The following is a 13,707-nucleotide window of genomic DNA, read 5'->3' as shown; positions in this document are numbered from 1 at the left end:
AGCAGCACATAATTTTCCTGAGTTATATTTCTGGAATATTTTAAATATTTTTTAAAAGCTTGAGTAAATTTAGAGCCATCAAAGAAAAAGTTAGCATATAACAGAAAACAGATTTCTTTGCTGTTCTATTTTCCTTACAAGGGAAAATCCAGCTATGGAATTAATCATGTGGTTCTGCTCATATTGTGGTTACTTATACCATCAACCTAGAATTGTTGACACTACTTTTCCAAATGACCTAAACCTTAGTAATAACAATTCAATCGGGTTTGATCTTAAGTTAGGATAAGACTTCTACAAGTTAAAGCAAGTTAATATGCAAAAATCTTATCCTACAGAAAACAGAAAAAGAGGCAGCATTTTTCTCAGCTTTATATAACACAGACATGCCAGAACAATGAATAGTTTGCTGGCAACGCAAAGCTGCATGAAAACAGTTACCAAACTTGAGAGCAAGCACTAAAAAAAACTGGAAAAACAGAAATGAAAATCCGTTCTCTCTTTCTGTGAAAGGAATCTCTTCTAGTTTAATCAACATTTGGCTCCTAACAAATAAAAATTCAGTGCCCTACTATGTCCTATGTTCCACTGTTTACATTCAGTGGACAAAATTCACTTTAAAGTTATCCTTGTGCAATGTTTTCTATACAAAGTCCATTTAAAGTCTTCTACTTACAGTGGCCAGAAGTAAAACAAGCCCAAAAGTGATAAGTAAAAGGAATTTCAGCAGGTATATCCTACTTATCATCTGACCATCCCACATAAAAGTTATTCAAATAAGCATGGGACTTGTTTAAGATAAGCAAATTCAGTAAATTATGCCTAGAGATAACAAGTGTGGCAGAGACTTTGACAAACCAGGAAAAGAGAACTTTCCTTTTGTATTATTTTCATTAAAAGGAACTTCATTCTGATTAAAACTACCATAAATATGCTGCTATTTAGATATTTACTTGTCCAATTCCTAAAATTATCTGACACTGCTATGGCTTCTAAAAGCAAATACTGTAAATAGATTTGCAAATGTTTGAGAGAAGAGTTATAAACATCCATACTATGTAATTTATAAACTTAGGATACAAATTCAGCCACAATACTAGTGTTATATATTCTTAATCAATAGGTGATTTAATAATAGTTTCCAGTTGGGGCTATTATTGTGCAATGGTCTTCCCTCATTCTCTTGGAGGTGGAATGGGGATGGCAGAGAATGCATTAGAATTCTCTACTTGTATCTCTTCTGCATTTATTAAAAACAGAAGCAATGCCCAAAGAGCCATCTATCTGAAAGCGTGATTAGTCAGAACATAACTAAAAGGTGATTCAGGCTGCAATTTTAAACCACCGTCACTGTGAATAAGCTCTTTTTAATTCCAAAAACTCTCACATATTATCTGAGAACAAGTTGTCTAAGTATTGTTGAACATCAATAGAGCATGGACGTATAAGATTGTGTGGGGGTGAGAAAGAAAAGGAAATACTTCTGAGAAGAAGTATTTTGCTGCTTTTTCCCATTACACTAAAGCAGATATAAGGATAATAAGAATCAATAAATAAGATTGAGAAGTACTTTGCCACACCTAATTACTGGGAAAGAACAACACAAAATGAGGACTGTATTGTTGCCCTGCTTATGAGGTTTTCTGGAAGTAGCTGATTCAGCACTGTTAGAAGAGGACAGATTTGATGAATGGACTTAAGGGCCTAGTACAGAGCTATCAAACTGCCGGCCCACGGGCCGGATGCGTCATGTACTGGCCACAACCATGCCTGGTTTAGTGAAGGGGGAAAAGTCCTGATACGTCACGTGATGCCGCCGTGACAACGTGAGTTTGACATCCCTGGCCTAGTAGGATATTTAGTTCTGTGTTCACACTACATATCAGGCATATAATCACAAGAAATATATTTCCAGTCATCCAGTGTTGCTGGCTATAAATTTGTTCCCTCACTATCAAATCCAATACTATTCAATTATTCTACAAATCAGTTATTTATTTATTATCTGGATCTGTTCTTCCACACAACAGGCCAGTTATGTTAACTGCTTTTAACTCTCAAGCAATAAGAGGCGCATAACTCTTTGAGAGAAGTCAGAAATACTGGTGGTAACTGATAAATTTTATGCCAGCCATTACTCTGCTCATTACAACAATTGAACATACTGGTGAAAAATTTTATTCCCATATTTTTATAATATTCGCTTGCTTGATCCTAGAATCATAGGAATAGCCACCATGCGTCTTTCCCACCTCTGATCAATTGGCAACCCTTGTTATAACTATTGCTCCTTAAAATGGCTCCGTTCTCAAGAGGATTTGTTTATTTATTCATTATTTGCACTGGGCATGAAAGCCAACTCCCAGCTATAAAGAACAGAGTCAATATTTGTAATGATCAGCACTGGACTATTATTCAGAAGACTAATAAAAACACAGCTGATACCAGAAAATATATCCTATTCAGACACATGGTTTGAGATGAAAACCAGAACCACCTGAAATCGTAGTTTGGATTCTAGACTATACCTGTTAGGGAGCTCACATAAGAATATATCTTTCTTGTGATCTCAGGAACATTTCTCCATACTCTACTCAATGAAAGCATTTCAAAACAGCATATGCCCCAGGCTTCCATTACATTACAGAACATTGAGTGGAGCGTCCAAAATGTATTTTTATAGCTTCTGATTTTAAATTGTTTTAAGAAATTGGGGCTATCAAATCTAGCCTGCAACTCTCAGGACAACCAGGCCAGCAGATAACAGCAAACAATTATAGAAAAACTACAACCTGTTTTGTAGCCCAGATAAGGTCATTAAGTAAATTTGTGGTAGTCAAGACTGGATAACATGTGTGTACTCTTCCACTGCTTTGCAGGGTATGCTGAGGAAAAAGGATGACCATGGACTGGAACTGCATTTGGAAGTTGGCAGAAGTGAATGTGATCATTGGTCAATTTCAAACTCTGTTGTGAAAGAGTGGAGGGTGGTGTTGGAAATGATGTTAGATTGGAACTTTATTTAAGGAAGTCAGAGGAACAACATCCTCTTTTTTCTTTTTCCCTTCCATTAGACTACCACAAATGCTTCTTCAAAAAGTCCTTCTTGAACAATATAGAACAAAGTTTTAGGGATGGGAGGAGCAGAGAAAAATGTTCACTCACTAAGCCATTCATTTATTCATTTCATTCTATCCCTTAGGCTAAAATTATCATCTTTTAAATCTTTATGTAACCTCCTACTCTCTCCTGTTTTTAATGCAGACAATTGTAGGATACTACTGTCTCTAGTTAGTGAATATGTCACTAACATATTCAGTTAGTGATCTTTACTTCTGATCCTAGATGTTACATTTTAATAACTACATGGGAAGCCGCTTTCTCATTCAGAACAAAAGGTATTTTATAACTTAGTTCCACAATAAAAAAATTAAATAAAACTTGCTTATAACATGCCATAGAGGAAGTCACAATAAGAAAAATGGAAAACTGCTTGCACGAAATGGTTTCTTAAATAAACATTACACTGTTAACTTTGAATTAATCCTTGTGAGCACATTTTTTACATATGAACCACAATATAAATTTTGCAAGAAGTTAAGCTAGTCTTCTAAGTTCTTAGAGTTCTAAGATAGAATCTTTGTCTAACTTCCAGAATGCAAAAATGAAACCCAATCACATACTTGCAATTATTCGTGAGACTGCCAATAGCACCACATGCCTGCCAGCCACCCTCCCATTTGTCCAGCTGGAGAAATGTCAGTTTCCGTATCCTTAGGTTGCTTGGATCTCACTGACATTTCCACAAAAGACATATGCCTTTCTCTATTTTAAATAGAAACTTGACAAATCTTAATGTAGATTAACGATCTCATTAGACTATTCTCTCTTTTTTTTGTTAAACCAAAACAGAATTTAAAAACAGCATTCCAAAAATCAAATCTACCATTTGGTGCCTGCAATATGAGAAATACTATATAATGTGTCTGCAATGCTGACACAAATATTACTAACGACATTTTTCAGAGCATAGCAGATTCTCCTCTTCTGGTTCTTTTTGGCAATACTCTTCTAAACCAAGTATATAAGAGCCCTGGTGGCGCAGTGGTTACAATGCATATTGCAGGCTAACTCTATTACCATAGTCTGGAGTTTGATCATGATGGGTTCAAGGTTGACAGCCTTCCAGATAGATAGCTAATGCTATCTGTCTCATCTCTTGTGGTATACAAAGCTAGAGTTAATAATTCAGAAATAAATGATTGGTAGACATCACTTAACGACAGTAACTAGGACCAAAATTTTCACTGTTAAGTGATGCAGTCATGTGTTGTCAGCTGACTTATCAACAGCAAACCCATAGTCCTCACTGCATAGTAAGTGAGGACAATAGGTTATTAAGTGAGAAACTCACAAAACTGCAATTGCAACTTCCTGCCAGCTTGCAACAAACACAATTAATGGGAAGGCCAGCAGGAAGTTACAAGTCCTGAAAGGGTCGCTAGCAGGACATCAAATGGATGAGTTCTATGGATGGGTGTGAGTACTGCATTGCTATGCAAGGGCTGGTGGGCAGGTACTCTAGAGCAGTGGCCCCCAACCTTTTTTGTCCCACGGCCCGGTACCGGCATCACAAAATGATCCACGGACCGGTACCAGCATCAGCATGCACGACCAAGGCAAGGAGAGCCGAGCGACCGGCCAGCCAGCCGTCCCCCGCTTCTCCCCGCCACCTTCAACTCCTCCTTTGTACCTTTGTCGATGGGCTTTTTGGGCTCTTTCTTAATCTCCTCCTAACGTGAGACTCCACCGCCATCGGGACGGCTCTTTGTTCGAAGCCACACACCCCTCGACAAAACTAAGGCGCGCGGATTCAGCACCCAAACGCCGCTTTCCAACCGACGGCCAACAAGCTCAACCGGAAGCACTTTCTCAAGCGCCGTCGAAACAAGATGGTGGCGCCCACTTCTTTGCGGCCCGGTAAAAAATGCTCCACAGACCGGTACCGGTCTGGGGCCCAGTGGTTGGGGACCACTGCTCTAGAGGGCAGGAAGGCACATAGGTGGTTGCTGCAGACCAATATGGATGTGCCTGAGGTGAGTACTCGAGAGGATGGGATGGCACACAGGAAGTTGGTGGGAGTGGCAATAACTTAGAGGAGTAATTTGTAAGCTTCTCTGCTGGTTTTCACATTGACTTTGCAGACGGGAAAGAAGGTTGCAAATGGTGATCACAGAACCTTAGGACTCTGCAACCGTAATAAGTGCAAGCTAATTGCCAAGCGCCCAGATTACAATATAGGGCTGTGGAAGGGGGCGATGGGTGGAACTTTGAGGTCTGGCCATAAGTACAACTCATTCAGAGCTATTGTAACTGAATGGTCTCTTAACATCGTTAACACAGGAATAGCTTTACTTTACTCATAAAGCAAAAAAAAAAAAAGCATACAATAGCAGATCTGATTTTTTTTTAACTTTACAGAATAAATAAATGGCCTTGCAAAAGTAGTACATTTAGTTTAAAATCATGAAATTTTTGTTGTGAAATAAATGCACCAACACTTTTAATAAAATAACCTACTTGTTCTGCCCTATAGTTTCAAAATCTTTCACAATTATCTGCAGGGATGATGAAATATCCAGTGGTAATCCTTTCAAATCAAATTCAAGAATCTGTGTGAAAAGAATTGCAACAGTCATTAAAACTGATTTAACCCAGAACTGAACATATACAAGAACATATACATATACAAGTAAGAAATCAAAATATTTCATGAATAAATATTTTAAATATTTTTTTTAACTCAGTTATCATGTGAGGATGAATTTTTAACATTTGTTGTGCTAAGAAGCAAATATCATCTATCAGATGTAACTCAATTTACAGCTACATGTCATAATAATATTAACAAATGTTAATGTTATTAGCCAGCAGACCGTACCAGCAGCATTTTCAACTTCTCAGACACCAAATGTACTTTAACTAGAATTGGTTAAATCTTTTTTTTTTAAATAAACTATTACTTTCTATACATATTTATTATCAATAAATGAATTTGATATGCAGATAGCAAGAAATGAGTAGAATATAGAATTAGAATTTCCTATATTGTTTAGACAATGGGAGTCTTAACTTCTATACCTAGTCAATGGGCTAACCTACAATTTATACAACTAAAACTAACATTTAGAATGTTATTTAGAATGTATTGGATTCCATTATGGTTGTGTGGAAAAGGATTATCTAGGACAGGGATATCAAACTGGTGGCCCATGGGCCAGATACCTCACACACTGGCCATGCCCACTCCTTGTAGCAAAGGGGGGGGGGGAAAGCTGTAATACGTCATGCACCACAATGTCACCACAAGTTTGATACCCCTGATCTAGGACAATATTTCGTTGATGTTACGTTTCTTTAAAACACATGTTTTTACAATGTCCTCAATACAATTGAGCCCCCAAATTTTGTTGCTAGGCAAGGCAATTGCTAAATGAGTTGTGCCCAATTTTACAATCTTTTTTTGCCATAGTTGTTAATCAAATCACTGCAATTCTTAAATGAATAAAGAGGTTTTTAGAGAATCTGGCTTCCACCATTGACTTTGCCTGCTGGAAGCCATCTTGGAAGGTTATAAATTATGATCACATCACATGATCCTAGGACAATGCAACTGTCATAAAGACATGCCAGTTACCAAGTGCCTGAATTTTGATCATGTGACCATGGGAATGCTGCAACGGTCATAAGTGTGAAAACTGGTCACAAATTACTTTTTTTCAGTGCTATTTTAACTTTGAACGATCACTAAAACGAATGGTGTAAATTGAGGATTACCTGTAATCTAAAAATAAAGAACCGAATAAGTGTGGAATATTGTTTTTTTAAATCAATTGGGAAACACGTGTGTTATTGATGGGGAGTGATGGGTTTTGGGGTTGCTCTTCTTCCTAATATTTTAGGGATACTGTAGACAAGCAGTTGTGACATTTGGAATGGATAAACAGAAAGGAAAGAAACATTGGGTATATTTCACAAGTGAAACTGTGCAGCAAAGAACCCACCCCATCCTGCTTGCAATGCTATTACACTCATTACCTAGCTATGTTGCCTTCCCTTTCATCCAACCATTCTAGTTTAGGATTAGGGTTAGAGTCAGTTTAAGATGTGAGATAATATGAAACACTATCTTGACACATGCTGTGTCCCTGATCCCACACCCAGCAAACTTTAGCAAGGTATGATTTTCCACTTGTTTCCTGGAGGGGAAGAGAAGTCAAACTTGGGGAAAGTGTTAAGGTCGGGGAAAAAACAACCCACCCACAAACCCCCTCCCCAAAATCCAGACTAAATAAAACAACCACCTAAACCATGGCAATTGCATCCCTGCAGCCCTTGACTGTCTCAAATAATAAAAAACCCAGACGAAAGAGTGGCTGCTTTTGCTCTAGAGGTGCACACATAGTAATATTTACACATTTCAGAGGTTGTGAATGTTTCAAAATAATTATTGGGTTGTCTGTTTGATTCCCAGAAATAGTAACTGTGGAGATGGTCCAGATGTTGAAATAGTAATTTGTATAAAAATGGAAATGTTGCCTATCTAAACATTCCTAAATATTCAAGTGCTCTGGTATGATTAGACTGGGATTAACATTTATCAAAAGCAGAGGCCTGAAAAGGATATGCATAAATAAATCACAAGGAAGAATAGGGAATCCAGTCTGTTCCTTTGTTTTAACTATTTGTTTGGGAGGATAAAAAAAAGCTTGAATTTAGACTGCTCAATTTTAATACTGACTCCTGCCTTATTAATAAAAATTGAACTTAACTCCTGGTCAATGCAGCTGTCTTGAGAAGAATATAGGAATTCTTTGGGTTGTTTGGGATTTATTTATTTATTTTTGCTTAGCCTAGTCTAGGAGTCACCTGGTGATTTTCCACCCAAATCATGACTTCCAAGTCTGATGCATCTTTGGATTGACTGTGCAAATTTGTTTTGCTTTTCACAATTCAGATTATAGGTAGGGAGGTTGACAATCACTGGAATTAGGTGAAGGAGACTTCATCTCCCATGGGTAGAAAAACCTCCTCAGAAACAGGTTAACTCAATTGGGAGGAAGTCCTTCCATTGGTATCATTGGAGGCTTCCAGCTCATCAGTGTTGGCTACCTGGAACTTCTCAGTCTTAGAACAAGACCTCTATGTGATCCTGGCCAAGACAGGAAGAATGGCCAAATTCTTAACAATTCATTTTAATGGAAAGGACATAGAAGCTACTGAATGATATGACAGTAAACCATTTATATCAGGAGGTTACAGATAATAGAATAGAATAGAATTCTTTATTGGTCAAGTGTGATTTGTGACACACAAGGAATTTGTCTTGGTGCAAATGCTCTCTGTATACATAAAAGAAAAGATACATTCGTCAAGAGTCAAGAATCATAAGGTACAACATTTAATAATAGTCATAGGGTACAATAAGCAATCAAATCATACTAGGAAACATTTTGTCAATATAAATCGTAAGGATAAAAGCGACAAAGTTACAGTCATACAGTCAAAAGTAGGAGGGGAAGGGTAGTAAGGAGTGATGAGAAGGTTAACAGTAATAGTAGTGTACACTTTTTAAATAGTTGAACAATGTTGAGGGAATTATTTGTTTAGCAGAGTGATGGCGTTCGGGGAAAAAACTGTTCTTGTGTCTAGTTGTTCTGGTGTGCAGTGCTCTATAGCGTCGTTTTGAGGGTAGGAGTTGAAACAGTTTATGTCTGGGATGTGAGGGGTCTGTAAATATTTTCACAGCCCTCTTTTTGTCTTGTGCAGTATACAGATCCTCAATTGAAGGCAGGTTGGTAGTAATTGTTTTTTTTTCCTGCAGTCTTAATTATCCTCTAATAACCTGTTGTAATTAAAAGCTCTGCTTAACATTTTGGGGAGAACAGAACTCAAGTTCACAAAAAGGGTGGAAAGATATTGTGCTTTCGCATGGAGGGTTTTGGGGTTTTCTTTATAGCTGGCATAGGCAGATGTAACCAACTCAATTATATGACCTTTTTTGTGGCATTCATTAAGCAAACCAGTGGTTCACTGTGGGCTGATTTTACTGAAAATTGGAAGCAAATGCTGGTTTTCAGCAAAAATATGCAAAACGATCACATGACCATGGGACTCTGCAAATGTGGGCCACTTGCTGAGAACCCAATATGTGGTCAGGTGTCCAGGGGGGAACATCAGAACTTTGGAACTGGGTCATAAGTATCTCCTGATAGGTCCACCAAACTCCACAATCTAATATGCTTCTTTTTCTTGGCTGTTCCTTTTCACTAATCAAGCCGGGAGGACCTTCAAGAATCATCAGAAAAGGCCAGGGGTGGGATTCTACCAGTTCACACCTATTCGCTAGAACCAGTTGTTAACATTCTAAGCAGTTTGGAGAACCGGTTGTTAGAAGAAATTAATGGCCTAATCCTGTAAGGAAGGCAGGAAGGAAACATTCTGGTGTTGCTTACAGAAACTGCCTCTCCGTTAACCCTTATTACATTCTTGGCAGGACTAGACTTTCAGGAACTTCTCTGGAGTTTTTTTCCCCTCCTTTGCTGGTACTTTGCTTGTATGGAGTGTCCATTCAAAGTTACAATGGCACTGAAAAAAGTGACTGATGACCATTTTTCACACTTACGACTGTTGCAGCATCCCCACAGTCATGAGAGGCCCGGTGAGGAGATGCGTAGCTCAATGTGAGTGATATTGAGTTGGCCACGCTCAACTCACCAAGCCACATCCACCCAGTCACATGACCACCAAGCCACACCCACCAACTAAGCCACGCCCACACAACCGGTTGTTAAAAAATTTGAATCCCACCCCTGGAAAAGGCCCTTAAGAGCCAGATGTTGCAACCCATGGTTTTGTACTTACCAGAGTATCCCAAAAACAATCACTGTCACTATCCCCAAACAAACAATTGCTAGAAGACTCCAAAACACTACTATGTATTTGACACACCCAAGGCAATCCTTAAGTCTGAAAAATAATTAACTCTTCATATTTGGTCCCTGACTGTAAAAAGACTGCCTCCATAAGCATCCACCAGGATTGCAATGGAGAGTGCAAAAGATGATGTGTTTAATGAGATCTCATGCAAATGCAGTAAATTGCATCAAACATTGGGATGTAAATATATAATGGTGGTATTTACATAATCATCTCATTGCACATAGGGCCTCATTTTGGCAGTCTGTAGTCTGCTGCAGAAGCTGCTAGCTACTAATTACAACCTTAGCTGGACAGGAAGAAATTCTACTTCTGAACAGAGCAGAAAACATACAACACATGTGTTTCTCGCTGTCTTCTTATTTGCAACAGCCAAAGTTATGAAACAAGGTACATGATTGAATTCTATTACACATGTACTTTTTCCTATATTATAGGGACAGAAAGATCAGGTTACCTCATTCCAAACAGGGTTGAGTTCACTATCAATTTTCTTTGTTTTCTTTTTCTCATCTGGAAATAAACAAAGATATGTGTTATCAATGTGAGAAAATGGTTTTTAAAAGTCCATTATAACTTTTTTTAAAAACTCTTATTCATAGCTATGATAATAACTCATTGATAGAGTACATCTTTACCATGTGGGCCTGGGTAGACTGTTCTGTACGGTCATTACCATTCTTGCAGACCTGCGCCGCGATTGGCTAAGACACGCAGCGAGCTGATTGGCTGAGCGAAGTCGGCGCACGGATTGCTCCGCCGCGAATCCCCGCGATTGGTAGAAACTAATCGCGGGAGATTCAAAGCGTGCCATTGGCCGCGCCACCGCGGGCTAGAGAATAAAAGCCGCCGCTTTCTTTCGGAACCCGAGCCGATCTCGGGACTTATAAATGAGCTGAACTGAGTCACTGGTTCCCGAGTCTCCTTTCCGCGCCGGACACGACCCTGGCGACGAAGGTGGGATTCCAAGATTGATCCCCATCGTACACGTGTCCGGGGGAAGCGAGACCGATGAGATGGCCAGCATCGCACCGCCCGCACCTTTTAACCCGGCTACTGAGGATTGGGAATCGTACACAGACCGATTCCTAATGTTCCTCGAAAGTAGCAACCTAAAGGATGCAAACGGGCAGAAGAAAAGGGCTGTTTTCTCACACACTGCGGGCCCGCAGTGTTCCAAATGGCGAAAGCCCTCGCCAAGCCAGAGGACGCCAAGACAATGGACTGGGCCGACCTCGTGCCATTACTCTGAAGCCACTATGCCTACGACGTGCCCACCCTCATCCGGCGGCACGACTTCTACCGACGAGACCAGCGAGCGGGCGAGAGCATCGGAGACTTCGTGGCTGCCCTGCGAAATCTTGGAGGCATGTGTGGCTTTACGGACATGGACGAGGCGCCCGAGACCGCATTGTCCTGGGACTCAGAGACCCAGTCCTCCAGAGCTGGTTGATGGCCAAAGGCGATGATCGCCGCCGACGTCCTCGCTGACGCCACCGCAGCCAGGCTACCCGGAAGTCAGCAGCCAGAATGCGGAGGTCCGACACCGGGACCGGCGCGACCGCCAAAGCAGGCACGGCAACCGAAACGCACCCCGAAGCAGGCCGCCGAGAGACCACCACTCACCATGGTGGCCTCGACTCCGCCTCCGACACCACCGACGAGGAAGAGGGACGTGCATCGACTCCAGGCAGACCGGGATCGGTGCGACCGACGGAGTCAAGTCGGGCAACCGTGCGCCGGGTGCGGGGCGACCACCTCGAGCAGAGTGCCGGTTTTTCGACGCAATATGCCGGCACTGCGATAAAAGGGGCCACATCGCCCGAGTCTGCCGACTCAAGAAGAACTACAGCCCCGACGACGAGACGACAGGAACCGGAGGCGAAACGGCACTCCCCCAGGCCCAGGGACCGCCAAGCCGAGAGCCGATGGAACCGGGAGACGGATGGAACCGACGAGACGGCGGGAACAGGCGGAGAGAGGAAACCCACCAGACGATCGTTATCGGCCATTCCTCCAGCACAGACGCCCGGAAAGTATATGTGGAGGTGGGCATCTAGGGCGAGCCATGCAAAATGGAGGTGGACTCCGGGTCCTACCTCTCCATGGTTGCATGGTGGGAAATAAAGCGCCTGGTGCCCGCCATCCACAGGAAGGGGCTGGAAAGCCAGAGCCTGATTATCAAAGACTACCAAGGAAATCGGATACCGGTAGTCGGGACTGGCCAGTTCGAGGTGACTTTCAAGGGGCGAACAGCAAGGCTTCCCCTAACAATCGTGGACCGAGATCGCCCTAGCCTTTTGGGACTGCAGTGGTTCGCGCCGCTCAGAATCGAGGTGATGGGAATCGACCACGCCCAGGAGGCCGACTGGGAAGAGCAGCTCGCCAGAGACTTCCAGGAAGTGTTCGACGGCACCCTAGGCAAGTACCGAGGGCCCCCATTTCGTTCAGCCTAGACCCCAGCTGCCCCCATTCGCCTGAAACCACGGCGAGTACCATTCGCGCTCCGGCCAAAAATCGACGAGCAAATAGACAAGCTCACAAACAAGGGATCCTCGAGCCAATCGACCATGCCCGGTGGGAGACCCCATAGTCACCCCCCAAGCCGGATGGGTCAGTAAGAATTTGCGGGGACTATAAGGCCACCCTTAATTGCGCTCTGCAGCAAAGCGCCACCCCGTCCCAGTAGTGCAGCACCTCCTACACTCACTGGGGAGGCAAGGTCTTTATGGCTCGACCTGGCACAAGCCTATCAGCAGCTGCCGGTCGACGCAGAAACGGCCGAGGCACAAACAATAGTAACCCACCGGGGCTTTCCGCTGTAAGAGACTCCAGTTTGGAGTCAGCGTGGCCCCAGGAATATTCCAGAGCCTCATGGAGAGACTCCTGCAAGGAATCAAGGGGGTGGTGCCCTACTGACGATATTGGTGTCGGCAACCAACCAGAAGGAGCTAGAGGGTCGCCTGAGGGAAGTCCTAACCAAATCAAAAACGCGGGCTGAAGGTTAAGAAAGAAAAATGCCAATTACACACCGAGAGAGTCGAGTTCCTGGGGTACCTCCTTGATCGCCACGGAATTCACCCAACCGAGGAAAAATCAGAGCGATCAAGGAAGCCCCCAGACCGAAGAATAAAACGGAACTACAGGCATTCCTAGGACTACTTAACTTTTATAATGTTTTCCTGCCCCAGAAGGCGACCGCGGCAGAGCCTTTGCATAGGCTCCTGGACAAGGCGGCTCCATGGACTTGGGGGAAACGCGAGGAAGCCGCTTCAACGAAACCAAGGACCTGCTCACCTTGGATGCCGCCCTCATCCAATACAACGAGACCCTACCGCTAGCTGTCACATGCGACGCATCACCTTTGGGCGCCGGCGCAGTCCTCAGCCACACTCTCCCCGACGGAAGGAAGCACCCATCGCCTTCTTCTCACGAACCCTCACCAAACCAGAAAGGAATTACAGTCAGCTGGACAAAGAGGCCTTTGGCCATTGTTGCCGCTGTCAAAAGGTTCCACGAATACATCTATGGCCGAGCCTTCACCATCATCACCGACCACAAGCCGTTGCTGGGAATCCTGGCAGGGAACAGGGCCACCCGGGAACATTCTATCCCCTAGAATGACAAGGTGGTCCGAATTCTTGCAGCCTCAGAGTTACCGGCTCACACACCGACCCGGAAAGACGATCTCCCACGCAGACGCCTGAG

At 42.6% G+C, this 13,707-nt stretch overlaps 1 protein-coding gene across 4 annotated transcripts in view; it reads right to left on the bottom strand.

Annotated features, from left to right (window-relative positions):
- The window catches only part of MYOF (myoferlin), a 122,226-nt gene that overhangs the window by 101,173 nt on the left and 7,346 nt on the right, over positions 1-13,707 (bottom strand). For all 4 annotated transcript variants that reach the window (XM_026670749.2, XM_087964202.1, XM_026670750.2 and 1 more), the window contains exons 2-3: positions 10,457-10,512; positions 5,581-5,672 (exon numbers count right to left, since the gene is read on the bottom strand). In XM_026670749.2, the coding sequence (XP_026526534.2) occupies positions 5,581-5,672; positions 10,457-10,512 (148 nt within the window). The remainder of the gene's footprint in view (positions 1-5,580; positions 5,673-10,456; positions 10,513-13,707) is intronic.

Source organism: Notechis scutatus, chromosome 4 (genome assembly GCF_049901735.1).
Source record: "Notechis scutatus isolate UNSWTSFEM ecotype Mainland chromosome 4, rNotScu1.2, whole genome shotgun sequence".
Lineage (NCBI taxonomy): Eukaryota > Metazoa > Chordata > Lepidosauria > Squamata > Elapidae > Notechis > Notechis scutatus.
Note: the sequence above shows the minus strand (reverse complement) of the source record. Positions and strands in the feature narration are given on the sequence as shown.